The 27780-nt window shown below is 39.9% G+C and overlaps 4 protein-coding genes across 9 annotated transcripts; 1 reads left to right on the forward strand and 3 right to left on the reverse strand.

The window, feature by feature from the left end:
* Nucleotides 1–97: 97 nt before the first annotated feature.
* On the reverse strand, nt 98–4439 carry LOC140779111 (uncharacterized). 4 transcript variants are annotated; one of them, XM_073124084.1, is made up of 7 exons: nt 4288–4439; nt 3313–3357; nt 3149–3225; nt 2909–3054; nt 2722–2803; nt 935–1055; nt 98–403 (listed from the first exon to the last, which is right to left on the reverse strand). In XM_073124084.1, the coding sequence occupies exons 2-6, from the start codon at nt 3344–3346 to the stop codon at nt 942–944; spliced, it is 453 nt and encodes a 150-aa protein (XP_072980185.1). In that variant the 5' UTR covers nt 3347–3357; nt 4288–4439; the 3' UTR covers nt 98–403; nt 935–941. The 4 variants fall into 4 exon arrangements, with proteins under 4 accessions (XP_072980185.1, XP_072980182.1, XP_072980183.1 ...); XM_073124081.1 differs by having other exon boundaries at nt 399–467; nt 4288–4434; XM_073124082.1 differs by having other exon boundaries at nt 399–467; nt 4292–4426.
* A 665-nt stretch (nt 4440–5104) lies between these two features.
* On the forward strand, nt 5105–6832 carry LOC140778457 (protein Barley B recombinant-like). 2 transcript variants are annotated; one of them, XM_073123176.1, is made up of 2 exons: nt 5105–5229; nt 5658–6832. In XM_073123176.1, exon 2 carries the CDS (start codon nt 5756–5758, stop codon nt 6575–6577), a length of 822 nt encoding a protein of 273 aa, XP_072979277.1. In that variant the 5' UTR covers nt 5105–5229; nt 5658–5755; the 3' UTR covers nt 6578–6832. The 2 variants fall into 2 exon arrangements, with proteins under 2 accessions (XP_072979277.1, XP_072979278.1); XM_073123177.1 differs by lacking the exon at nt 5105–5229 and adding an exon at nt 5267–5463.
* A 4042-nt stretch (nt 6833–10874) lies between these two features.
* LOC140778340 (putative clathrin assembly protein At1g25240) lies at nt 10875–13223 on the reverse strand. 2 transcript variants are annotated; one of them, XR_012107182.1, is made up of 2 exons: nt 11217–13223; nt 10875–11130 (listed from the first exon to the last, which is right to left on the reverse strand). XR_012107182.1 is itself a non-coding variant. In XM_073123003.1 (2 exons), the coding sequence occupies exons 1-2, from the start codon at nt 13033–13035 to the stop codon at nt 11117–11119; spliced, it is 1182 nt and encodes a 393-aa protein (XP_072979104.1). In that variant the 5' UTR covers nt 13036–13223; the 3' UTR covers nt 10875–11116. The 2 variants fall into 2 exon arrangements, 1 of the variants encoding a protein (XP_072979104.1); XM_073123003.1 differs by having other exon boundaries at nt 11868–13223.
* Nucleotides 13224–15516: 2293 nt separating this feature from the next.
* On the reverse strand, nt 15517–17901 carry LOC140778531 (protein indeterminate-domain 14-like). The gene is made up of 3 exons (XM_073123311.1): nt 17343–17901; nt 16836–17235; nt 15517–16507 (listed from the first exon to the last, which is right to left on the reverse strand). Exons 1-3 carry the CDS (start codon nt 17467–17469, stop codon nt 15757–15759), a joined length of 1278 nt encoding a protein of 425 aa, XP_072979412.1. The 5' UTR covers nt 17470–17901; the 3' UTR covers nt 15517–15756.
* Nucleotides 17902–27780: the final 9879 nt, after the last annotated feature.

The raw sequence follows: 27780 nt of genomic DNA on the forward strand, positions 1-27780 counted from the left end.
TTTCTCGATAAATCAAAACAGCACCTTCGATAAGACTGTTACCAATAGTGAAGGTGAAGACATTTTTCTATATTAGCTATACATTCCATACAATAATGACTTAATTTACTGTCCACTGGTAAGAAAAAGGAGAAACAGTTCTGAATCTAACACTTCCATGTTTGTGAAACCTCATTTTCATTCTTTAAGCAATTTAAACAATAGTTTTTTTGAATTAAAATATTTTTGCCAACGGTATCAATATTCAATATGAATTTTATAAGTACGAGCACATATTTCTTTGCCAAGTTAAGGGCCTTGGAGCTCGGATTGAGCTCGTATAAATCTTCTGAGTCTTTGGAAATGTAACTGAAACAGCTCACGCACTGATTCGCATAATTTTTCCATGAATAGCTCCACTCATCTGAGAAAAAGTAAAAAGATGGCAGACCCAATCAAAGCTCGTTTTCCAAAATTTCATCTACCACCTGTTTAAATCCAAAACATTAATAAGCAGTTATGTCTTGTAACAGAGTCAACATTTCTATAGGCAAATAAAGTATATCGAAACAAATTGAACATCACATAGCTAGCCCTTATTTTATTCACCTTATTAAATTTCTTTCTTCTTGGGTAAAAGAAAAGTTTTATTCCCCATAGAAGGTGAAGATGCAAAACTATTTCCGGACATTGACAATATACACCAAAAATAACACATTAAATTCGGTAATAATTGAAAGACATCAGTATGCTTAAAAATCATTGGCATATCCATACTAGGCTACTAGCATCTAAATTGGGATAATGTGAACAGGACAAGGACGACTATGTCATTTCAATTTGCCAGTGAAAGTATCAGATAATTTTTTATTGGTCTACGGATGGGTATATTATAAACATAATAACCGTAATATAACCATTAAGAAGATGCAACTTAAACAGTAAAATACAATACCAATGATTCATGCAGACTTCCTAAGCAGCCAAGCCAATATATAGCAGAGAGCTGAGTCAATAGAGGACAATGCAACAATGAGCAAGGCTACAAGGACAAGGGTGAGGCAAGCCGTCTTCAACTGCAACAAGTACCGAAATTTACTTATCAGGAAGGAATTGCGAAGTTTTGCAGGTTACTAATTTAATAAATATTTCAACTATACATAAATGTAAGTATGTAGAATAAAGAGATGGATCCGTCAAATTACTATAACTCTACAAGAAGCAAATTCAAGTATAAAAGAAGAGATCTCCTGGAACATTCAAACAATAGCTGAGAATCGAAACTTTAAAAGAAAACGAGAAAAGACAATACCAAAACAGACTGCTGAACAAACAAATTTGCAGAGGCCTGCTATCACTAGCAAACAAAGTAACTCACTAATAAGTGCCAATTTCATCTATATGAATATCTATCGATCTAACTTGAAGTATGTAGACTGAGAAAATTGCTGGAGTGAATCAGTGCACATTCTTGATAGGTTAAATTTTAACATGTCATCATACTAGTTAATCTTTCGTACTCAACCTCAATCATTGCAGATAAGCATCAATTACTGGAGTAGGTTTTACTTTTTAGATGGATACTGTCCAGCACAAAATTTCCACAACAAACACATTTCAGTAAATTGGGTTCTTGTTCCGTGGATGTATACAGAATGAAATTGACCAAAGATTTCAACACAAACAAAGGTTTGCAACTTGCCATCTTAATCTTGATAGACTTTTTGTCTAGATGTCAAAAAGAACCAGGCTGAATTGAGTACTGAACATGTCCTCAGCCAATTGACATGCAGGTTCCAACTTCCAATGCTTGGCTTGACCTTGAGCTGAACTTGACCTCTACACTCAGTTCATAAGCCAACACTTCTGAACAGGTCTTAGCCTATTCAAATGTTTGGGGCCAAGCTCCACTGATTTATCAGCTGATCTAAAGAAGGAGCTCGAAGCTCAACTTGTATCACGACCAAGTCAAGCCCAAGCTTCATGAACAGCCAGATCATTTGCAAAATTGCAGCCCAGCTTGCAATTATCATTTAACCAAATAAGAAGAGATAAAACGCAGAGCTTCATCCTAAGAGTGATCAAGGGCCCTTTTTGTTGTCTTATGAGTAGCAAATCTCAGTCCATGTAGGCAAGCACGCAAATAAGATGGATTAGAAGAATGGGAAGAAAATGAGATCAGGAGCATGCAATCTCTGACAGTAGTTTGAAAAGTTAAAAGCATTGTTTCACGTCAAGAAACTTGAGTTTAGAAACAGGTATGATTTAAAACCAAAAAAATATGCTGCTTTACAGTATATGGGTCACCTAGATTATACACGAGGGTATATGCCTAAGCTTACCGACTATGCAGCACATGTTATAGAAAATGTCAACGATGAGGGTAAAGGTGTAAAGCTTCTAAATTAGTAGTGCATTATGGTATGTTCATCTTCATATTTCCTGTCCATGTGTTGGTTCTGAGGTAATGTGGCATGAGACATAATTCAAAATTGGTCATAGATGGTTATAGGCCCAAGTCATCTGAATCATTTAAAATGAGGTCAATCAATTTGATAATCTTATGCCAGTAAGAATACAAGTATATCAGGAGGGAGAGAGAGAAGGGAGAGAGAGAAGGGGAGAGAGAGAGAGAGAGAGAGAGAGAGAGAGAGAGAGAGAGAGAGAGAGAGAGAGAGAGAGTTGTAAAATAAGCATTAAATGCAATGAGTGTTTATTGCTCATTTACTAGAATGTATATACCGTGGTTTGAAAGGTTGGCCACTCTATGTACTTCAATTGACTAGGCTGCTCAGCCAAAAAGACTGCCAACATTCTCAGACCCCTGCATATAACAAAAAGAGGAGATAGAGGGAAAGAGAGAATTCACTAAATTACAAAATGTCGATAGTATATAATATGTGAAAACTGAAAAAGAATTATTGCTTACCAAACGACATCCTTAACCATACTCAACCAAAATGGTTCATGTTCAAATCCATCCACAGATAATTTTTGACGACCACCCTTCCCAGCAGTTGCACAATTTATGAGCCTAGTAGATCGAAAGGATTGACAAAGTAGTGTTCTGGAAACCTACAAATGAAACAGATGAAATACACAAAAAGGAAACCAATACTAAAAGTTTTTCAATTTTCAGTTATGTCAAAATGAAAATTTTAGCAAGGACCTTCACAAACTGGAATTTGATCGTACTAGAATGCTGAATGTGGATAGATGGTTGATATTTGCTAAATAGAAATGATCCTGAAACATAAACAAATTGCATCATATAGAAACATACATATATATATAGCAGAATTTAAGAGAATAAATCAAGAAAGGGATCAAAACCTGAACAATGAGCCATGAGATCAGCAGCAGTCATCTTCCTTGATGCTGTAGAAAAGGAAACATCAAAAATTCAAAATGTTCCTATAGGATTTTAAATTGGTTTCTCTAGCACATAACCTACTTATATAGCAGTATATATCAATTAAAAAAAAAAGGGTAATAAGCTAACTATGTTTGACAAGGAAAATTAACACATCTTTTAAGGCAGGATAAGTTTGTTACTTTGAATATCAATTATTTATATAACTTCAGGACTTAGCCAGTCTAAGCCGCAATAAATAAATTTCTGTTGCTGAGATAAGAGGTAGGATTAAAAAGAAGGATAGAAAACATCTGTGGTACCAAATGCACCCTAAAGATTACTAAGTGAGTCTAACCAAGTGCTCAAAATTTTTGGAGCTGCTTGCTTCCTTTAATCCAGCATAATATGCATATTAGTACCTCTATGTTGAATCTATACAAATTTGCTTAAAGATATGAAGAAGTGGCCTATAAGTTACTCACAATTGTTAGCAAAACAATTTGAAAAACTCTTTGTAACCTTGGATTACAACCTAAGATTGAACTTATTGAAAAAAAAAATCCAAAAAACATAGGAAGAATTAAAAAGCATTCTTTGTCCTCAACTCTTTCAGAAATTAAAACAAACATCTCATGTGCACATATGTAGATTCCCAAATCTCTAACGATTGAGGAATCAAACCCGTTAATAGACGTGAAACTAATCGTAGCAGATCAAATTAACGGTTAGTCCTTGCAACCACCGCTTTCGAGTAGAGCTAAATTTGCACTTAGAGCTCAAAGAAAAGAACCAAATCGACTCCCGATGCGGTCAATAACAAAGAAGTAAATAAAACACGGTTCCTTATTTTGGGTTTTTACAAGGATTTCCAAGTGCGACACTTGGAAGTAAACAGGAATGCATCAACGCAAGAAAGAAGAGAGGAAGAGGAAGAGAAAGAGAGAGTAAGAGACCTACGAGAATAGCAGCGATAACTTCACCTCAGTTGTCGTTCGCTACTACACACACCATGTAGCGAGAGAGATTAAAGAGAACCACGACGAGGCACCCAAATCGGATGGGTTCAGATGGAGGTAGGTTTGGATCCGAACCGCGAGGTCTTGTCGAATGATCCCGGACCTGTCGAGATTTCTAGCCAGGTAATGGTATTCTCTGGCTCATTAGCTCATTAACCCATTTCTTCGTGTAAATAAAATTGAGGAAAGACACGACCACATATCTTATATATTTATTGTGATTTTCGTAACAAAATTTTGGATAGTAAAAATAGTATTTTCTTAGATGAAAAAGATACCCAGAAGAAACACGTGTACAGAGTAAATGGTACTTGGATTAAAGAATAATATCTAAATTAATATTTAGATTAATTTATCATAAAAATAGTGATGTAGAAAAAAAAAACCTTCTTATACAGTAATCTAAATTTCTAATCTAATTTTCAGATATATTTACTAATTATCTATAGATATTACAAATTATATCATGAGTTCTTATATATTAATAAATTGATGTAAATATATCTAAAATTCGATATATATAACACTGTGCGTTCACTATTTGTATTGGGATAAAGATATAGTTGCGGATATAATTTTACTAGTATATCCGACCCGTTTTCATTGCTAGGCCATGTCTGCAGGGAAGAATAGTATATATAATGTACATCTATAATTTCTATATATCTAATACTTCTAAAAAGGAAAGATAAAATATAGTTAAGGGAATTAAAAATATTATATTTGGCATCAAAGTATAACGGTGCGTTATATATGTATCGAGGAATTCCACTCTTCACCTTTGTTCAGTCCTCTATCTCTTGCACCGTACGCGGCAAAGAACCCTAGAGACAGCTCTTCCCAAAGTTTTATGTTTTTTGAGGGGTAGCTCTCCCCAAAGTAAGTATTTCGTTTTCTCACCTCCCCTCCTTTTCTATTATCTTCTCTCCCTTATCACATTGATGGTGAAGGATGGACCATGGAGTCCATGAGTTACCATTTCCTCTTTTGATGTTTCGTTTTGCTTTTTCCCCCCTCTCATATTCTTAATCCCTCACAAAGTTTTCGTCATTAAAGATCTGAACTTGCATAGTTAGGACCTACAGTTTCTCCTAAAAATGTAGGATTTTGGAGGTAGAAATTGAAACTATCTCAGTCTTTGTGGCATTTTGAGAGAATCTGGATTTAGGGTTTTGTGTCAAAATGTCTTCTTGTTTTCTTCACTTAGTATCTCCTTTTTATAGCCCTTGTTTTTGGTTCTATCTCGAAAAGGTTTTATCTTTTTGTGTATTTTGTGTGATGGGTTCTCTTCATCTGTCCATGAGCAGGTAATGTGGTTGACGGGTTGTTAGATTTGGTAAAAGTTAGCTCTTTCGGGGTTCCCTTTGCCCGAACTCTTGGTAAATTCAGCATTACTTCTGCCTTTATGGATAATGATGGGGGACTTGGCATGCGGAATTGGGCCTACTATGAGCAGCCTGTGAAGAGTAATTTAGGCCTGCAGCTTATGTCTTCAGTGATGGAACGAGACACAAAGCCATTCCTCTCTAGTGGAGGGTATCTCCACCGTGATTGTGGTGTCTCAGAACCGTCTATTCCAGTGGAGTTTGCTAGGAATGGTTGGATGAACCATAGGGAAAGCAAAATGGTCCATATGATGCCTATGAACCCCAATTATGGGGCCCTTGCCAATGCCCATGGTGCCCATGCCTTCCCGATGATGCAGATGCCTGAGCCACCCAAGGATGACAAGGTCCTGGTGGTCGATGAGCCACGAACCATAAAAGATGCACCTTTGAAGAAGAGGTCTCAGACTCACCCTGAGAAGGTCCCAAAGCCTAAGAAGCCAAAGAAGGTCCCTGCACCGAGAGAGGGAAGTAATAGTCGTTCAGTCTCACAAGGGAAGAATGGGGGCAAGAGAACGGATATGGTGATTAATGGGATTGATTTGGACATATCAGGTATTCCCACTCCAGTATGTTCATGCACAGGAACTCCCCAGCAGTGCTACCGTTGGGGTGTTGGAGGGTGGCAGTCCGCTTGCTGTACTACAAACATTTCTATGCACCCTCTCCCGATGAGCACAAAGAGGCGAGGGGCACGTATTGCTGGGCGAAAGATGAGCCAAGGTGCATTTAAGAAGGTGTTAGAAAAGCTTGCAGGTGAAGGATATAATCTTAGTAATCCAATTGACTTGAGGACTTACTGGGCCAAGCATGGGACTAACAAGTTTGTGACCATAAGGTAAAGTTGTAGAATGTTCGTAAGTTTAGACTTGGGCTCTGCATCTGGTCTAGTTTTCCTGTGTATATAAATCTATGGCCTTGTGCACAGGCTAGTGGGATAATTTATAGGTCAACGTTTATTTGCAATTTACATGCTTTTTTTTTCAATAGTCTTTCATTTAGCAGTATGCAATGTTCCTTGACTTATTTCTTCTTTGCAAAATGTAGTCCTAAGGATATATACTATCTAATCCAGATCAGGCTTCAATTAATTGTTACTAAGTCTTTCTTTCTTTAACTCTTTATTGTATTCACTATTTTTTGCTTTACAAAGATTGAGCTATTGCCTCTCATTAATGTGGTAACATCAGGTTCCGACCAAAAAGAATAAACTGCCTGTTTCGTCCTTAGCAGTACCATGTTACTGTAGGAATCATCTTTTATGTAAATCCCTTCAATTTGACTAATTTTCTAATGTCTCATATCAGTAATTGATACATTAACTCGTTCTTCTCTATATAATTGTGCAAATATATACCTGTCTAGTGTACTGAAGTGGATGAGACTTTGAATATCATAAGCTGAACTGAATTAGTCGCATGTGCTGTGAGTATCACTTTAGAGGACATAAAGGAGCACTATTGGTGAATCAAGATTCAAGATGTAAGCTGAACTACTAGATATCTCAACAGAGTGATACTAATGGAAGTGGAAATTGCCAGTGTGATGAATGAACGAATGCATCTTTTCTAATAATAAGTTAATAACCTCAGTATAGGTGAAAAAATACAAGACTGCCAAGAATTTGGCGTCAAGGTTTGCCTGTGAAAACTCATACCAGGTGTCCTACCATCAGGAGGTTCATACTGGTCGCAGCTAAAATCTTTACAACCATAATTCATGTAAAACACACTTAGTGGTAAGTCAATAAAACTTATGTATGACCAAAAAAAGATAAGTTGATGCTAAATGTGTCAGCATCTATGATCAGCAATAAATGTTGGATGTTCATATTTAGAAAAGATGAACTGAACTTCAAAATATACTAGAATTGATAAATTAACATAGAAGATAATTAAAAACCATATTTACAAGTTGGCTGAGGTTTATACTTCTTCTCTACACTATATAGGCACCAAAAGTATACCCTAAATATTGCAGCCAACTCGAGTATATTTAACCAAGTGTCTACCTCCGCCAATTTTGGTTTTAGGAGAACATACACATTAGGTAAAAGATTTAATCATTTATGATTCCTTTTCCTACTATTATGAGCTCTCGAAAGAACCGTTAGTGTTTTAATAAATTGGTCTGTACTATTTACCTCTTATTCAGAAAAGAGAAGATTACATTATATGAGACTAAGAATTTTTATGACTCTTAAAAAGAAGTGTCTCCTGGGTCCCTTTAGTATGTTGATATCGATGTTTGTTTATGGTTTGGGTATTTCTTTATTGATCCTGTAAAAGACTTTGGCCCCAGCCTTCCTTTCATTGATCAATTGGTTTGATTGCTTAAACTGCATACATGTGCATCTACAATTCTACATGAGTAATTCTTTCTTATTATATTTGAAGTTGCACCAATCTGACTAATTGTAAACCTATTGGATTTTCATTTCACACGAAATGCATATTCTCTGTAAAAGGAGCTGTAATTTTGTAGTGCATATGTGAAGTTTGATCTTACAATAAGTTCATGTTTATTGGCGCAACAATTGACAAGCAAATATAAATGTTTCTGTGATCTTGTTAATGTTGGGCAGATAACCAACAATTTGTTGGTTGCATGGCTTGAAGGCTTTACATCTGCTTTGATTTTGAAGGCTAGAACATATATTCTGCTCTTTGGAAGTTGGACCATCTTTGTTTCAATGAGCTTGATTGTGCTGGCAAGTACTATTGCCTTTGTAATGTGTAATGGACAGTACTGAGATAATTAGTAATCGCATACAGATGTAGCAGCACACTTTTTGTACCAGGAGGGAATGTAGGTCTATTAAGATGGGAAAATTGGAATTTAAGTGTTACAAGGAGACTAGGCATATCTTGTAGAAACAAGGAGAAGGGGGGTTTTTTTATGCTATGTTGCTTCTAAGATATCCTGTTAGCTTTGTCATGTGGTGGAAGACAGTTAGCAAATGTAATTTTCCATGTTAGAGTAAATGTTACATAAGTAGTTCTATTGATGCATAAAGGAAGATAAATTAATTATTGATAGGGCCTGTTTGTCTGGTCACTGCTTGGTTTCTGGGTAGCCCTTCTTGTTGTGATTAAGATGTCTATAAGAAATTTACAGCTCTCTTCAAATTCTATTTAGTGCTGAGTTGTTTAACTTGAAAGTTAATTTCAAATTACTCACTTTCTGGTACTGCTAATTGATCACATGACTTGCCCTATTACAATGTGAATTTCACTGATTGTCAACAGCTTGATTATTTCCTCAGAAGTACGCAAGGATTATCTAATTTGTGCAGGTACTCTTTTGATGTAGTCTTCGACAGTTGATTCTGTAAAATTTAACAAAATATTCTAGGAATCATCTGTGTTAGCTTATTGCTTATAACTTGTGTTATTCCAAGGCTGCCTATTTTTTCACTGACATAAGAAGTATGCTGATTGGTTTATTATGAACGCTCTCCCTTTTGAATATTGTTTTGATTCATTTGTAGAAACTCATTTATTTTATTTACATAGAAAGTTTCAGGTTATTTCCTTAAGATAATCATGTTAATTGATCAAACATTTCTGTAATTACTGTTGCGAAGACAATTTCTTAATGTTTGGTAGTTTGTGGTGTTAGATAGACTCTTATCTTGGCATGATCTCATTGGAAATTTATCCCATGATTGAAAGATGAAACCTCCTAATACAGACAACTTGAAAACTCTTTTGCTTGACAAAATGTGCTTAGATGCTTATTCATCTATCTTAAGTTTGCATTGCGTGTCATCTTCATGGAGTGCGTGCTCATCTCCTCTCAGACCCTCCATTCACATAACTGTGTTAAACGGTACAGTATGAAGTTTTCGATTGAACAAGATAGATGAGACAGACCATGTTTTGCAGTGTCTGAGATGCTCATTCTTGTTTTCGCCTAGATGTTTTTATTTTCTTTTTCTTTCTGAAAGTGTATATATTTGAGTCCCCATTGTCAAGCTTCAATCATTCCTGAGACCTTTTTATTTCCTTTCTTATAAACCTTTTAATTTAATGGGAGATGTATGAAGTCCTATTAATTCTGCTGGGAAACATAGCAGAAGGTTGGCAAGAAGATGCCCAGCTGTGCTGCTAAACCGCGTTGTAATGGTACAACCTCACCGCTTGTGTGTAGGCGTCAACTATACTAGCTGGCGATTACTTCTAGAGCTCATTTGCTTGCATGCATCTAGTATTGCATTCTTTTCCTATTATTTTATGTTATGAATAGGTGAGAAGAAGAACTCTTCTCTTTTCCTTTGGTACAAAAGAAAAATGCATTACCTCAAAAATGAGCATAAAACCACGTTAGGCAAGAGAGAGGGACAGAGAGAGAGAGAGCCTAATGTGTCCCTGGACAGAACAGTTAAAGTAATTCACTCGGAACAGAGTCAACCCAGTGAACTAATTAATTAGTGGCTGATCGGTCTCACGAAATATACGAGAACAATTACATTTAAATTGTTACATAGAATCAAAATATCAGCAATGATGTGTTAAGAGTCCTTCATGGTGGTTTGTAGCGCCTATTAAAAAGATTCATGACAAGTCGAGAATCAGACTCGACGAGGATGTCGGAGAACTTGTGCTCATTCGCCTTAACAATCACCAACCTTTAAACGCAGCAGCTTTGATTTGAAGAGGGTGCCAGAACTATCTCGGAGGGAGAACTCTTTTGGTTCAGGCTAACTTTTACTAGATCTTGTTCAGATATTATTCAGAAGCTACTAAGAAATAGGCTTACAATTTACTCTTTAGGTTGAAAATGGTGTACCTCCCCCTCTATCATGACTTTTGTTAAGATACTGTTCCATGTGCAATTCAAAGACAGCATCTGACACTGGGCAAACCCTAGTTTACTAACATTGGGGATCTAAGACAGTAGTGTATTATAGACAAGAGTGCTTCATTCAATATATATATTTACAAACCTACTCTCATGTGTCTCAGCACTTAGTCAAAACTATTAAAGGATTTAGCTTTACTATTTCTATTAAAAGTAGTAACAAAACTAACGCAACCCTCTTTTTTTTTTTTTAAGGGAAAGCTTATAGGCTAGAGCAATTCATTGACACTTAGATGTTACAAAATAGCAGCCTAATGCATAGGAAGATGGGGGATAGAGGAAATGCTCTTTTAACACAAGCCGTATACTTGACTTACAATAGATTGAAAGAATCAAACCCGAAGGTATAACAATGAAACAAAATGAAAACGGCTCTAGCAAATTTCCAAGAGCAGGGCGCCTCGAGTCAGCATGCAAGCTTTGTCAATTCAGCGATCCATGGCACGATCTTGGAAATCTCCAAAGGCGAATATCTAAAACCGCCGACTGAGCAGTAATCGGAAGACCTAGGAAGAAAACTAAATGTACGACCCTGCAACATGGGCAAAATAGAACAATAGATCAAGATTCCCATAAAAGCACAATGCCTAGGCTCGATAGAAGGTGGCGACGATCGACCGGCGAAAGGAAGCAAAAGGCAGTTGATGGAGGCTTGTAGGTAGTGACGGGCAAGGAGACATCAGATCTAATCACCTGCACGCGTCGGCTGCAACTTAACAGTGCAAGCGAGAACAATGAGAGGGGATGAGGGAACTAAGACGCTATAGCAGCCCAACTCAATACATGACAAACCAAGCCAAGAAAACCCCCAAAACACCACCATGCTCGTGGCCCTTGCCTTGGCTCGAGTTTGAATCTTGGACAAACCAAAGACTTGGCTCCAACCAAACACTAGGACAAGCGGCACGGAGGAAGCCACGACAGGGAAAGGGGGCTCACTCCACTAGTTGAAGAAAGTTCAGTGGAGACAAGCAACCATCTCCCAATCGAGAAAGGAGTGTCCTGGTTGGGAGAGAGGAAGCCCATAGAACCTCTGTCTGTGGAGGAAATGGAATCTTGAAGCTCAAAAGTCTAATATTTCTCCACATCAATTCGTTTACAAGACAAACTCAATCTTAAATCTATTTATGAATTAATTGCATCAAATTTTATCTTATAAATAGTTCCAGTTCTCAATAGCAAAGAGATTAAACCAAAAAAACCTAATGGCAGATTACTATATCATACACAGGAACCATTAATCAAGTCAAATAAGCTCAATCAGGTTACCGTTATTCCCGAGGGCCACACCCTTGGTGGGGCTCATCATCGAGGCCCACGAAACCGACGGCCAGGATTCCCCAACAGAATAAAGAAAAGGGTTCCCGGAATATCCCTGAGAGACGTCCTTCCCAGAACGCCCCCGTCTTTCCCTTGTTTCGTCCTCGAAAACCACCCACTCCTTCGTCACCACCGCCGTCTTCGAACTTCCGACTACGTCCTCTTTCTCCTCCTCTTCTTTCTCTACTGCTTCTCCAACCTTTACTTCCCTCTCCTCTTCCATTACCTCCTCCTCTTCGCTCCCCATGACAAGCCTCTCGAGATCTCTGATGTCTTCTTCGGGAATCCTCTCCACGGTGGGCAACTCCGTAGCGTTGAGGACTCCAAGACCTCGGCAGAGATCGAAGTATGATGAAAGATGTGAGTTTTGCTCTGCCGCCTTCCTCAAAACCCTCATTCCGACCAGCCCTCGTCGCCGTTTCGTCGCTTCATCCTCCTCTACGTTTTTGGGCGTCGAAGAATTCGGCGAACCGAGAATGCCCAAGAGGAATCGAGCGATCCCGTTGCAAATTTCGCTGTAAACATCGAAGATTTCGATCACGACGCAGTCCATGGCCTCGAGGATGAGACCCACCTCCATCCCATCAGCATAGGGTCGGATTTGCATCAATAAATCGAGGAGGAGTTGAAGCCTCTGGATTCGTTCGAGGTCGTCTCTGTCGTCGTCGTCGGGGGAGGAAAGGAGGGAGCGGTGGTCGAGGAAGTGGAAGTAAGCACGCACAAAGGAGGAGAAGCCGAAGGACTTCGCCGGAGACGATGACCGGTCTCGGAAATCAGAGAGATCAAACGGGAGGCGACCGATTTGGAAGCCAGAGCGGAGAAGAAGTCCATGGGCGAGCATCAAGGCCTTGAGAGCGACGACCCAACAACGAGTGCGGTTCGCCCGGCGCGCCAAAGCCCACATGAGAGGTTGGACGAATGAAGACGAGGTGCGCGCCCACGCGAAGACGCGAGCCGCGTTCTTGTAATCGACCGATCGATCATCGTGGTTCGTTGCGTGGATCACCGCCGCCTCCATCTCCGGGTTGCGGTGGCGCGAAGCGGCGACGAGGTAAAGGCTGCGTTTGTCCTTGGCGGCGGCGGCGGCCCGCCGCCACCACTGGCGCGGAGACGGCATTAGGGGAGAAGACCACTCGTCGTTTAGGGAACTGGGCTACGGCTAATTTGGATGGAATCGGATTTTGGGATTAGAAAGGTGGGATTTTTGGGAGGTAGATTTTTTTCTTTCTTCTAGCTACCATTGTGGAAGGTGAGGGGGAGGGGAGGGCATTTGGGGTAACGTGGGGTGCATGAAGTGCAGGAAGGAAGAGAATGGAGGGAAATGGTATGGAGGGGGGGTTGGTTTGGTTGGTGGGGAAGAGAACTGCCAGGTCAAATGGTCAAAGTCGTTGTTTCATTGGCTGGCGTCAATTTTTTGCGTCTTTCAGTTGGATGTCAGTTTTTTACAGAGGATGCCCATATTTTTGCTGGTTTTGTTGTAACGCTTCAGTGTTTTCCTCTTATTCCTTTTATTTCTTTATTTATTTTTTTAACTTGTAGGATATTCTAGTCATATATACTAATTCAACAAATATCGTGCCGACCGACTCAGTCCGATTATTCTTTTAATTGCGTCACCTCCTTTTTATTTTTTCGGAAAGGGTTTCACAATCAATAATCGTTCTGTATCTAAACCGCTGCTTGTAGTTTCTATTGTTTCGTCAACTCTCTCTCTCTCTCTCGATCTTATGTGGTTGCAAGTTGCAACCAAGGCATTGCCAATTACAACAAATATGCATATACTAATCTTAGTTGGCCTTTCCACGTTCCACGCTGCATACCGAGTCTACTCCGCCTACGCTACTATTTACACGCCAACCCGGATGGCTGCTGTGTGAAGTGTTCCTCCTTCCAACAAGCACGTGATATGCCGTTTGACTATTATGATATTATTTGGTATATATAATACAGCGAGCTTAGTTATCTTTTAGTCCTTAAACAAACTGGGCTGCGGTCCAATTTAGGACGACAGGGTCACAATACGATTCGAGACCCATTTAACTTGGCCCATCAGATGATATTGGTTATGTAGGTTGCAAGAGGAGCAGGTTCTGATCCTTACCTCGTCTTATATTTTGTTCAAGACTATTAGAAGACTGGTTCCATTTAATAATCGTGACTACTGACTAATTAATATGTTGGGCTTGCATCAAACCTCTTTGTTGTGCTATTAATTTGTGCATGAGTGCTTGTAACCGTTATTATTTGATCACTATTTTGGTCCCTGACTCCTGAGTCTATACATATTGGGCTTGGGCCGAATTTATGACTGTTCGTAGAAGAATAGGCCCAAATATTACAAACTTGGCATTGATCTCCGTGCCCTTTTCTCTCACGAGATAGACGAGATAGGCGACAGGCGGCAGCAAAAGAGAGAGAAAGACCGACCAAAGTCACACCCAACAAAGAACTCACCTAGCCTGAAACAAATGCCTGGCACTACTGAGCACTTCGAACCCGTCCATCGATGCCAATGCCCGAGCCCAATCCCACACGACAGCAGCAGCGTCCTGGCTCATTTATATTTCACCGCGATGAAAATTTGGGAAGGAGAGCAACAGAGAAAGGTTAAGAAAACGAGAAAGTAAGGAAAAAGAGAAGGCCCATTTAAAAGGACAGACAGAGAGAGAGAGCACGATTATCGAGGCATTCGAGAGAGAGAGAGAGAGAGAGCGCATTGGATTATCGAGGCATACGAGTGTGAGAGGGAGAGAGCGCATTGGATGGCGGATGGGTGTAGAGGTATAGCTGCTTCACAAGAAGTTCCACACGTTACGGCCAACTGTGCTATACCTCAACTCTTATGGCAAAGTGCTGAGATCCCACCCACTCCCACTGCTCCCATTTCAGAAATCTAGAGAAAGAAAGCAAAGTTAGAGAGAGAATAGGGAAAAAGGGAAAGAGAGGGAGCGTGTAAGAGTTAGTGGCACTGAAAACCATGACATATCTGTTTCTTTGTGCGTGATATCTGTGTCTGCAGAATAATAGTAGAGAGAAAGGAGAGAGAGGAGAGAGGAGAGAGGAGACGAGGGCTTTGAACGCTATTAGACCAAGAGACACTACGACAAGTACGCCTGTTATGTTAGAATTATGCATTTTTTGTATTTAGGAGGACGTCTCTCTTCTCTTCCTCCCTAGTGTATTTTACTTTCTGACACGCAAACACACACACACACACAAACATTAGTAGTTTAAATTTCTCCGTAAGTATACATACATAATAAATAGCTGATGTCACAGTTCTTTTTTATCAAAAAGGAAAAAAAGCTATGGCAAGTACCATAGCAACAGGCCGACCCTCCTTTTTTTTTTTCTCTTTCTCAAATCTTTACCTCTCGATTTGGATTGGAGGTCTGGAAGTGCCATTGCTGCACTACACCACTTTCCCTATGTTGTGTCTTGGGGTTTGCAATTTTATCTCTAGCGGACTTGGCTCAGTGCGCAGTTCGCACTTCTATTTGCATTTATTTAACGTGTGAAATTAATATTTTGAGATTTGAGCTGGTAACTATGCACATCTTGTAGAGACATATCTGCATGAACTTTTTTTTTCTAAAATTTCCTGGTAAGCCCTTCAAAAATATTACAAAAACACACCCTATAACAAAAGTCCAAGACCAAATGATCGATTAAACCATCACCTACCACATTATTATAAACACCATCACCCCTCCTCCCTTTCTCTAATATATTAAAAAAAAATACATTCAAGTCACAAGAAACTAACCCTTCATGAACCGAAACCATCAGCACAGCTAATTACACCACTCCGTATACTAATTAAAATGATACGCGCTAGCTAGCTAGACATCTTCCCATTATTAATATTATTATTATTATTATTCTGCTCGTCATTCTCCTCGTCGCCTTCGGTCACCACAGAAGACATATAGCTAGCAACGAACGAGCTCACCTCGGAGTTCATCAATGGCTTCGTCCTTAGCTTCTGGTTGCAAGAATGACAAGTGATCTGAACCAAAGTCGCGTTGATCTGCTTCACTGCATGTTCTCTTAACGCGTGGGCTCGACTGAGCTCGACTTGTGCTTGGTGACGAATCCTCTTGGCATTAGCAAATTCTTGCTCGGCCACTTCTATTTGTCTCTTAGCTTGTTGTCTCGCCTCGTCGGCCATTGCCTTCTCGCTCATAGCTAGTCTTAGTTGCTCTCTCGCCTCCTCTTTGATCCTAGCCGTGGCTAATTCGGGCTCTTCCCCACTTAGCCCGATCGAGAGCTGCAACTTGGTGAGGTTGCACTCGTCCGACGTGGCCGGCAAGAGGAAGGAGTTGGGTTGGGTAGTGGAGTTAAGAATGGAAGGAGGCAGCAGTTGGAGCTCGAGATTCGGGGTGCTGCGGCGGCGTTGATCGGAGGGCGGAGAAGGGAGTTGATCAGGATTCGGCATTCTTAGCCCCGGCCACGCCGAGTTGGTGTCGCTCGATGGGCTCGGGCTCGAGGCGGTCCTCGAGAGGCAGGCTTGATGCGGTGGAATTTGGATCTCCGCTCGAGTCCGGCTAGCGCTACATGCATCTTGGTGCTCTATAAAACTCTCCACCCTGACAAAAGAAGAAGAAAAAAAAAATTGCATATGTGAAAAATATGAAATTTTGGCGTTTGGGTTGACTCATAGACAATAATAAATGAGACTGAAATCGGAAACAAATGTGAAAGCAACCAATTGACACCGGCATCGGGAATTGTGCATGTGCTTGATCTTTTGAATTGCTAACTACTGAGGAAGAATTTAATACGAATAACCATAAAATAATTAATGGTTCAAGACTATATGTTGTTTCCCGATATGCAAAATAATAATGCAATAAGATAGACAGCTTTAGGAATATTTAGACGGGGAGAAGAAGAGAAGATGATTAGATGGGTGACCTGGAGAAGACGCGGCCACAGTCGCAGGAGTGGCCGCGGGTGCCGCAGGTCTTGAGGTGGGCCTTGTAGTCGGACTGGACGGCGTAGGCCTTGGAGCATTTGGCACAGACCCATTGTCGGTGGTTGCTGTGCTTACGGCGGAAGTGCTTCTTGATCCCGACGAGGTCACCGAGGGCGTGGCAGGGGTCGTGGTGGAGGCAGCTCGGCTCCGGGCAGACGAACACCCGCTTCCTCACCTCCGCCGCCTCCCGCTTTAAGAGCTTCCATGGCACCTTATGCCGCCGCCGGTGCATCTGCAAATTCTGGTCTCTCTGGAATCCCTGGTTGCAGATCTCGCACACGTATCGATCCGATTCTAACAACGTCCTCGGCGATAAAGATACCACCTCCGCGTCTGGGTCTGGAAAATGAAATAAATGCATAATTGTAAGAACAAGAGAAAAAAAAAAGAATTAATGTCTTCGAATCTGGATAAGATCAAGAGATTGATCATGTGAACTTAAGTGCCTGGAGTGCCGGCCGGTCTTCGTTTCTTCTTGGCGTTGGCGGTCGCAATGTGCAAAGAAGGGAAAGGCGGCGGAGAGGCGGGAGCGGGCGGCGCCGGTGTGGGCACCGTAGAGTGGGAGCTCAACATGGGAGCCTCTTCTCTTTATATTTGCTTTAATCTAATTCTTGCCTCTTTCTTCTTGTGATCAAGTTTAGTAGGAATGATCGGTCTCTACTACTAGTAGTAGAAGTGTAGGAGGAGGGGGAGAGAGAGAGAGAGAGAGAGAGAGAGAGAGAGAGAGAGAGAGAGAGAGAGAGAGAGCGAGAGAGGAAGAATAAATAAAGGGAAGGATACAGCTAGAGAGGAGGAAGAAAAGGTCTTGTGTAGGGGGAATTGTTTTTTGGTTGTGTTTGGGGTCTCTCCTCTTGCACACACATCGGAAGGCAGCTTTCTAACAGCTTTAAGTCTAGCAGCTTTCCTCTGGGATTTTATGGGTTGGCTGTGGGCAGCCAAAGGGATGGGTGGCTCGATTTGGAGTTATTCTTCCGCTCTCTTCTAAACCTTTGTGTTCGCGACTCCTCCTTATACTATCACTGCTACTAATAAATACACAAATAAATAAACGTTTGCAGGCTAAGACAATGAAGCTAGCTACATCGAGCTCGAGCTGGCTCTGCATGGGTTTCCATCGTTGGATCGTGCACGTCAACGGTCGTGATGCGCTTTAGAACAGCTCGGACCGTCTCCTTATGAGGAAAAGAAAAGGACCAAGACCCTTATGCCCATCATAATGAGGGCAATGGGCCAGAGGGAAAACATCCCCACAAAGAAACAAAAGTCCTCATAATTTCATCACTCTCCCCCCTCAGTAAATTGCCTGCATTAATGCAGTCTTGTCCCCCTAATACACGTGAGACTCCCTCCCCTTTATTTCGCTCTCTCTCTCTCTCTCTCTCTCTCTCTCTCTCTCTCTCTCTCTCTCTCTCTCTCTCTCTCTCTCTCTCTCTCTCTCTCTCTCCCCTCATCCTCTCTCTCTCTCTCTCTCTCTCTCTCTCTCTCTCTCTCTCTACGGTCCAGTACGAGTACCTCGCTCTATATATAAATAAGTAGGAGTTACGTAAAAGTTAGTGTATAAACTCATAATTATCTGCATAGAATGCTTTCAGGTTTAATGGCTACTTGGTAACGTACTGCGTCATTAGAAAAACGTTTTCCGTTGGAGAGGAATAATTAGGTTGAGCAGTAGTCAGCTAAGATCCCGTCACTCCGGCCTCGTGACCATTACCTTCGATCCCATTCCTTCTTCCTTTGTCACTTCTCGCAAGAAAAGATTCAAAGCTAGTAGGCGTGGAAATGATTGCCAGGACGTGTAATTAATCATGGTAGTACACTACTACTACTACTACTACTATTACTACTACTACATTCCAAATGGAAGGTCTTCTCTCGGCTCTCTTTCGAAGAAGGGGTTGGCTTTGGGTCCACTCAATTAGCCCTCATCACAAATATAGTACTCGTTTAACTTCTATTAGTCTTGGATGCCGTCTTGTACGTAGGTTTCTTGTTAGAAGTTATCAAGTAATTATAAAAAGTTTTAGAGAATCCCAAGTAGAAGCCAAGTTGAAGAAATAATACGTGTGAATTGTTGATCGTACGTATAGTGAAGCTAGATTTTCTTTTTTCCTGGTTGCTAAAATAAACTTGCAGACTTATATACCTGAAAAAGGGAATCCATAAACCCAGTAATCTCTCTAACTTAGAAATGCGTAGTAATCCAAAAACTCATTCGGCCGCCATCCATATTCGATTATTTCTCCAGATAATTCCCCTATCCATCCACTTATCCCTCCAGTTATTCCCAGCGATGTGCATACCTTTCACCAGGTGGTGAACGTAAGAGAGGGTGGGAACTGGGAAGTGACTCCGACACAGAGGACTGTCCATGTTTGGTGGCTGTTGGGTGCTAAAAGGAAGGTGAGAGGACCCACGCGAGCTCATTTCTACTAACCTGTTCCACTCCACTGTCATGTAATACAGAATCAACTTAATCCCCTCCCTTAATTTCCACTTATCTACTATTTGCTGCTAATACTAAGATCATGAGCTAGGTAATTGAATTCTTGGCATCACAGCAAGCATGCATGCCTCAAGAAAAAAAGAAAAGAAAAGAAAAAACAAAGAGGAGGCGTCGTTTACTTTGATTTGTTAATGAAAAGAAGGTCGAGCTTTATGTGTGTAAGTTAGTGTGTGTTAGCCGGTTAGGTATTGTTTAATAGGATGGAGGAAATGGGGGGGTGATGGGGGAGGGATCTCAACACATGCATCCGCTCAAAGGGAATGTCGCCGGCAATCATCCATCCCAAGTGTCCACGATCGATACCGAATCTAATCATGCCTTCTTTAAACTACTCCTTTAATCCTTCGCCAAGATCTCAGTTGCCATCCCCTTCCTATCAGATTCCCTTTTCTTTCATCTCTCCTCCTTTATTTTTTTTTTTAACTTTCTTTTTTTTCTTTGAAAAAAAATTTAAATTATTGCACACCTTACTTTATAAAAATAGAGTTTTCAATTTTTGCCAACAAAAAGAAGAAAAAAAAAACAAAACAAGACAAGACATCCATAATTTATATATGTTGGAAAACTTCTTGGGTTCTTTTATAATATCCTTTGTAAGATTAATGCTCGAATAACATAAGAATGGACTAATACTATCTTCTTTTATATTACATGTTTGTCTTTATTTGTGACTATCTTCTTATGCACTGTAACTATACGTCAGCCAAGCTAGATATCGTAGTCGCCAATAGCATTATAGACGATAGCGAGGATTTATGGTATACAAATCAAGAGATGCCAACACATAATATAATTTGATCTAGGTAAAAAGACAAAAATATCGAGTCATGAATCAGTGCATTGTAATATGACTACAAAATGAAGCGGAGTGAGAGAAGTAAAAACTAATTAAAGTTCTAATTAAACCGATACTGCTAAGTCGTTTTAACCGTTTATGTACTATATATCCTTTTTGCTACTACTACACGCTAACTTCACAAGTGACTTTAGCTAAGCTCCATCTTTATCATACTTATCTCCGTGATCATGATTCTTTTGGGTCGCGACTGCACGTTAGTTACTTTAGCTAGGTCGGTTGTAGAGCACCTCATCTTTGCATCAGAGATGGCCGAGTGAGAGAGAGAGAGAGAGACCGACAAGAATGATCTCTTCCTGCCCAAGAATTTTTATGGTGGTACTAAACCTGGACCACTAAATTATTTCTCTTGGTGAGCTTTGTGATCATTCCCTTTACTAATAAGAACTCTGCACATGATCACACTATCACAATGCTTCAAATATAACGTACATATTAATTAATCCGAGTCGTATTCAAACAAATGTGTCAAAAAGATAACAATATATTATGAGTCGACTACATCACACAACAAGAAAATAGGGTTTTTTTTTTTTTTTCTCCCGAGGGATCGTAGATTTGTGATCACTATTTGAAACAGGCTGTTACTGATGCCTGAGGGAAGGAAACTTTTTCTCAACTTAAGAACGAAGCAGCAGTACTACTAATTAACACATTGTTTGGTAACTTTTAAAAGGAAACTCATGTGAACTTTTTCTCAAATTCCTCTGCTTTGCTTCCAACTTTTTCTCTTTCTGCAAATCACCGTCAACATTTTAACGCTATTACGAAAAGAGCCATCCTAGATCTACTCCGCGATCTACCTGACCACACGCCATGGCGAGCTCCAAATCCCCCAGGAATAGGATAGGATACTTGGTCAGTACTATACACCAAGTGAGAAGAGAAACGTACAAATGGCAATATATATGGAGAAGGTTACAAAGAAGACGAAAAAAAATATATATATATATATATGTATATATTATATAACATGGCCTTTTGCTGGTCTTCGAGGGCGAAGACGCCAAAAAAGGTATCTCGTGAGATTTATGGACACTAATAGCCATAGGGAGCTTCGTGGTCGTCTATAGCTGTTAAGTTGTTGTATGCTGTACTGGGATTTAGAAAGCCACCAGATCTTGACTGGTCTCCAGTTGGGAGTACCAAATGGATCGAGTGTGATAATTGACAGGCCCCATAATTCTAGTGGATTAAATTAGTGAGCATAGTGTTAGAATAATGCTCGCCATGCATCCCTAATTATCTGCGTTGGGAATATTATCCATCTATTTTAGTTAAAAAATTTTAAATTACTTCTATAGAAAAATATTGAGAGACGGACATAGGAATATATTTAAATAGTTTGACGATGTGCGTCTGGCAGACTGCCCACTTTTTTTTTTCTGTTGTTGTTGAGAAGATGAAAGTGATGCTGAGCAATTATTAAGAGGGTTTAAGACGAAACTAATGCTAAAAGATTATAAGCTCAAATGCACAAGAAGAGCCAAGAAAATTGGAAAGCTAGGCCTTCCACAACAATTCCAGTCACCTACTCCAGGCTGAGATCCATTGAACTTAAAGCCTAAGCATCCCTAGATGCACTGTAAGGTTTTCCATTTTTAGGTAATTGGGACCCAATTAAGCGACCTCCATGCAGTTGTTATGATCATGAACCTCCTAGCTACCTTGTGACATAACTTGTCTAGATCGATCCCTGCCCTACATCAGTGTGCAAACACAGTGATCATCACACCATCAAAATAAGAGTGGCCACAGTCTCTCTCTCTCTCTCTCTCTCTCTCTCTCTCTCTCTCTCTCTCTCTCTCTCTCTCTCTCTCTCTCTCTCTCTCTCTCGTTTTCTGTTCTTAGCTCCAAGTGTAGAGTGATGTCTAGAGGAAGCTGACAGCATTTGTTGTAATGGATGGTGTGGGCAATGTCAGGACGAGAGAAAAAATAAACCAAACTTCCACTGTGCATGATGCAAAAAAGAAAAGGCCAAATGGAAGCCATATACATATAGATTATAGATATGTATATATGTACGAATACATTACTAGTGGGGAGCAAAAGAATAGGAGATAGTGATCGAAGAGGGAGACAGCATAAGATGCTCTCTCATCCCAGAAGCAGACACAAGTACACCGCACTTCCTCTTGCAATCTATCTTTGATATCAAACACTACATCACTATATAAATAATAAGTGTTAAGTATTTTTGGCGAGTCCTTTCTCTACCAGTGGCATATATGATACTAGATGGTCATTTAATGCATGTACTGCTACCTTTTTTTAAAAAAATAAAAATAAACTAGTATGCTTCCTCCTTGTTGTTAGTACAAATATATTTGTGTTGTATTTGGGTATCCAATGGCAGTGAGATTGTGCATAATTCGATTTTCACATTTATATTGTGGAAGCTTCTATATATCATGCTACTGGTTATTTATTATTTATTTACTTAATTATTTTCAAATACTAATTACTAGGTGAGCCCCAAGGTTTTCCAACAACATTGGGTTGCATCGGGCCCACATTGATGATGTCAATTAATCTAGAGCATACGAACCTCTCAATAAGAATTAGGTCTCTTACTGTCTCAGCTGCAGCCATAAGTCTAGAAGACTCGAAAGAAGGAATTGGTGTCTTCTTTCTTCCGTCATCCTAATAATTAATAATTATCGTATGTTATTTAGCGTCGAGCATCTAAAATCTAAGTTAAATTAATGTAGAATAATTACCACTATTTTTTTTCTCACAAAAGAGACAAAAATAAAGAGGTTGATAAAGTGTAGTACTAATGAACGTAATCATTACATTACACTCCCCGCCTTTATTTATTTTTTTCTCTCCTATCTCGAGTCAAAACCCCAATTGACTCCCATTTGACTTTGTCTTCACCGCATAGAAAAGACAAACGTCCAGTAAAGCTTTATATAAATCTTTGTTTCTTTTCACTTTTTTTTCCCCCTTTTCTTTTCACCTTTTTATCTCTCTCTCTCTCTCTCGCCCACCCTGAGCTCACGTGAGCATCCAGGCACATGCACGTGCCCACTAAGGAGACAACCTCGAGTGGTGGTGGCCCGTGCACCTGTGCCTGCGGGGATCACTTCGGCTCCCAGAAAAAGGTAATAGGGTAAATTGGTAATTTCATGTCCTATATTATCTATTTTTAAAAATAAATTATTGCTTATATATATATATATAACTCTTTACTTTATTTTTTGTGAGATGTTGACCGGCTTAATTATTTTCTTATATTCCTAATAGTATTAATAAAAAAAACGTCTAAATATAAATAATATAAAGTCTAGAATACCTAAAGAAAAAAAAATAAAAATCAAATGAATAATTTTGCATAGTAAGGAGGAGCCAACGTGTAATGAGGTGTATAAAGAGTAGGTAATAGTTTAGGGATGGTTTAAATGTAATTATCCGTAATAAATTATTTATATCTTTACTAAAAAGATAGTAGTGAAATCGGGTCGGATTTAGAAGCGCGCAGCGAAGCCGACTCCGATTACCCTCAATTCTCCCAGCCGTCGACCGGCTTTGTCCCATCTGGCCACGTAGAGACAAATGGAACTGGCTACACGTGGCAGTTGTCAGTCGCTTTTGGTAGTGGGAGGCAACGGTGGGTCCCACCACCTAGGAAATAAGCTGGCAGTTTGATAGCCATTGGGCCCATTCCCCCCGCTCCTGTAGCCCAGTAGATAGACTGGGCCCATCCATCCCTAATCCGGTATCTCCCGATCTTTTTTAAACACTAGAGTGGTGACTACTGGTGACTGGTGAGACGACCTTAGGCTTTTGGCCCTTCCTCCCGGTTCACATCCCCTCGATCATCACCGTCAAATCAAGTGGCCCACATCCCTCTGCCGGACGAATCGTGGCCGTCCGATCGAGATGCCAATTTGGCTCCTTGTGCCCATCCAGATCCCTAAGTTCCATATTCTCACATTGATGTTAAGTAGTGGACTTTTACTATGCTTAGGGTTTGGGTTTTGGTTTTGGTTTTGGCCCTTGTGCTGGTCTGCGTCTAGGGGTTAGCATTTGGATCTAGAATCCGATTTGTCCGGTTCGGATCGATCACGACTGTCCGATCGGGCGGGCCCCGTCCAAACACTAATGTCGGGACCGTCTGATGTGAGCATCGATCTCGGGATAAATGAATTATTATTGTACGCGCGGCTTGACATTGGTGAATGGTGATGGTAGCACGTACAGATTAACGTGATTAGGGTTAAGGAATCATATCAACCAAGCTTCCGTTTGGTGGATGAGATGGTAGCCGTCTCGTAGGCCCAGCAACATGGGGTTTGAGAGTGACCGAGTCAATGCTAACTAAAAGTATAATTTAATCACAAAAGGTAGAGTAGAGATGACAATTAAAGGCGTCTAATTTTGCATGTCTCTTACGATGAGACAACAAATATAGGTCGACGCAGGAGGTGTTTGATACCTTCGGCTTAAGATGATGACAACATATATAGGGCAAGTGGCTAACAAACAATTTCATGTTGGGATGTAGTACGGGTTCCAATTACTTCAGTTTTTATCAGTATGTGACCATTTATTTATTTATTTATTTATTTTCTCTACTTCTCTTATTATATATATATGTATATTGTTGTAAGGTCACAAGCTATCTATCATTAATTAATTTGAAGTCGTTATTAATTAATATGAAGGAGGCCTCATTAAACCTTCTTTTGACTTCCTTGTCCTGCTGCTCTGTGATTGATTGGATAAAGCTCTTTCCCACATAACCCAATACTGCAAACTGGCCACGGTTATTAATTTTTGGATCATGGATATATAACCTCCTAGATATAAGAAATAATATCATTCTTTTGTAGCTTGACCGTTTTCTCACAAGTTGCTAGCGAAGATACCGTGACTAATACCAGTCACAAATAAGAGAAGAAGACAACAGTTGGAGCAAGAGGGCATGCAGGGGATAAATATTGATGGTCTCCTCTTCTTGACTCCTTTGCTGTTACCTTTACCATCCCCTCCTCTCCACCCTCTTCTTTTTGGTTGATGAGTCCCTTTTTTAGATGACTCACCAGTCCATGTGCTCCCATCACCCTCACTCGTGGTGGTGGATCATTTCACATGAGAGACAAAAAAAATGAAACAAAAAGAGATGGATATATAAAAGCACAGGAGAGAGAGAGAGAGAGAGAGAGAGAGAGAGAGAGAGAGAGAGAAGTGGTAGCATGTCACAGTGGGAAGAGTTGGATAAGTAGGGCTTGTAACAAAGCAAAAGTTAGTGTCTGAGAGTGACAGACAAATGGAGGTGCTCCTGCAAAAAGAAGGATCTAAAGATGGCTTTGTGGTACATGGGTCCAAGCTGGGTTATATATATTGAAGGGGTGGTGGTTTTCTTTTCAGCAAAGCTAGCTAAGAAATATTATATATATATATATATATAGAGAGAGAGAGAGAGAGAGAGAGAGAGAGAGAGAGAGAGAGAGAGAGAGAGAGAGAGAGAGACTCAAATGATTCAAAGAGGAGATGGTTCTATTTGGGCATCTGGCTCAATGGGCTCATTGGCTACTGCTGCTCCTAAGCAAAAAAAGCTTGGTAGGAGCTCCTTTTCTAAAAGGCCCTCTTTGTGAGACCACAAAGGAGATTGCAAACAGGCCATGTGATGCCCCAACCTATGAATATGAAAAGTCAAAACAATGGCATCTTTGGAGGGGAGGGGGGGATGACATCCTCCTTTTTGTAAAGGGAGCCACAACTCCAGTCACTTATAATAGTCTAATAGCTTCTGGATCACTTAAAAGCAAGGGGGGGAGGGGGGGCCTTGGAGGAGATGGGGTTGAGGGGTTGACAAGGCACCCCTACCCAACTCATAACAAGGACTTGGGTAGGCTTCCCAACTCTATTCTTCATGGCCCATAATTGGCCTTTCTCATGTTATTATAAGGAAATATATATATATATATATTTCTACTTAAAAATTTAATAGTTTTGCAAATTAATCCAATATTTCTATTGGTTTTATAAAAGACAGTATAAACATGGTAAACAACCATATCATTTGTTGTCCTATCCCCACTTTCTAGTTTCTACACATGTTTGGCATTTATATATTGCCAATTAATTCCTCAAAATTATCTTTAACAGCTCATCAAGCCAATTGTTTTTATTAAAAGGGTAAAATTAGGTGGCAACCTTGTTTGATTTGATAAAAGGAGGTGAGCCACGCCCTATCTTTCCCATAAAATAAGATAACCTACATAGAGAATGAGATGGGAAATGAGTAAATGGTCATGTGATGAGAAGTGCCAAAGTTTGAAGAATATTCCCTATGTCTAGTTAAATTATCACCCAGTGCGAACTTATGAGACAAAGGTAATAGAGGGAGTGCCTTAATCTGTCACCTAATCATGCGTTGTGGATAACAGGTAGGGCGAAGTAAATTAATTATTTTGAGATTTTAAATTGACTTCAAATATGGGCAATCTCCTCCAATGAAAAGTGACATGATCTTTTTACTTTCCTAATAATTGACATGAACTCTCGAGCATTTCAATTGATTTGTGTTAGTATAATTGAGTTCAAATCATAAATGAGTTGGCCGGCTAACTTGAATATTAAGCGAATTATGTTTGTATTTATTATTTCAATCCACTTAACTTATTATGAACTAAATTACTTATGTCGTACAATAACTCATTTATGATACCCATAACCCATTTATAAATTAGTAGTATTTTTTTTAATAATTTTAACTAAATGGGTCATATTTTGTATTTGCATTACCTTCGTCTACACTAAACCTAATTAATCCAACTCAATTATCACCTTTAGACCTAGGCTTTTAAATTAGTTTTGGGCCATTATATGGGCCTTCTAAGAGGGCTTCTCACCTATTTTGTGCGAGATACGCTCTATCTAGCAAAGGTTGTTTCACAATTTAGAATAATAAATATTTATATTAACAGAATATGAATAATAAAAGTAAAATTATAAAGTTTTTTTTAAAAAAATTAATTCCCTACTTCATAAATGAGCAAGGGTAACAAGTTAAGGCCTTTCTGACCAGAAAGCCCAAAGGAGCCCATGAATTAAATCCATGATGCAAGACACGTGGCCAACTTCAAAACTTATTTCTTTTATTAATAATTATACTAAGATATCATTCTGTTAACACCCGATGGTGTTAACAGTCGGCTCGAAAATTAGTTTTAAGTTGTAATTTGATGTTTAGGTTCGACTTGGCATAACTCGAGTTGAGCTAGGCCGAGTCTGAGCTAAGCCTAAATTGAGTCCGAGCTTGGTTAGAGGATGAGGGTGCAGCGACGGTGAAGATGATGGCTTACTGAAAGAAGAGAAGACTGGTGGAGGAGGAGAAGGCCGATGGAAAAGGCCAATGGAGGAGGCGGTTTATTGAAAGAGGAGGAGGTCGATGTAAGAAGCAATGACGGCTTATCGATAGGAGGAGACCGATGGAGGAGGAAGACAATCAGTAAAATGAGGATGAAGAAAAGAAATAATATATATATGGTTAGTTATTTAAGGAGTTAGTGGT

The sequence above is a fragment of the Typha angustifolia genome, chromosome 15, assembly GCF_048772165.1.
Source record: "Typha angustifolia cultivar Huaian chromosome 15, ASM4877216v1, whole genome shotgun sequence".
Lineage (NCBI taxonomy): Eukaryota > Viridiplantae > Streptophyta > Magnoliopsida > Poales > Typhaceae > Typha > Typha angustifolia.

What these genes read in the sequence shown, in the direction of transcription:
- LOC140779111 (XM_073124084.1), bottom strand. Translation starts at nt 3,346, where the DNA reads ATGACTGCTGCTGATCTCATGGCTCATTGTTCAG. An exon ending in TCAAATTCCAGTTTGTGAAG is followed by an intron (nt 3,055 to 3,148) that starts GTCCTTGCTAAA and finishes TTTCATTTGTAG; the next exon opens with GTTTCCAGAACACTACTTTG. An exon ending in GGCCAACCTTTCAAACCACG is followed by an intron (nt 1,056 to 2,721) that starts GTATATACATTC and finishes TACTTGTTGCAG; the next exon opens with TTGAAGACGGCTTGCCTCAC.
- LOC140778457 (XM_073123176.1), top strand. Translation starts at nt 5,756, where the DNA reads ATGGATAATGATGGGGGACTTGGCATGCGGAATTGGGCCTACTATGAG.
- LOC140778340 (XM_073123003.1), bottom strand. Translation starts at nt 13,035, where the DNA reads ATGCCGTCTCCGCGCCAGTGGTGGCGGCGGGCCGCCGCCGCCGCCAAG.
- LOC140778531 (XM_073123311.1), bottom strand. Translation starts at nt 17,469, where the DNA reads ATGTTGAGCTCCCACTCTACGGTGCCCACACCGGCGCCGCCCGCTCCC. An exon ending in AAGACCGGCCGGCACTCCAG is followed by an intron (nt 17,236 to 17,342) that starts GCACTTAAGTTC and finishes TTCATTTTCCAG; the next exon opens with ACCCAGACGCGGAGGTGGTA. An exon ending in TGTGGCCGCGTCTTCTCCAG is followed by an intron (nt 16,508 to 16,835) that starts GTCACCCATCTA and finishes TTCTTTTGTCAG; the next exon opens with GGTGGAGAGTTTTATAGAGC.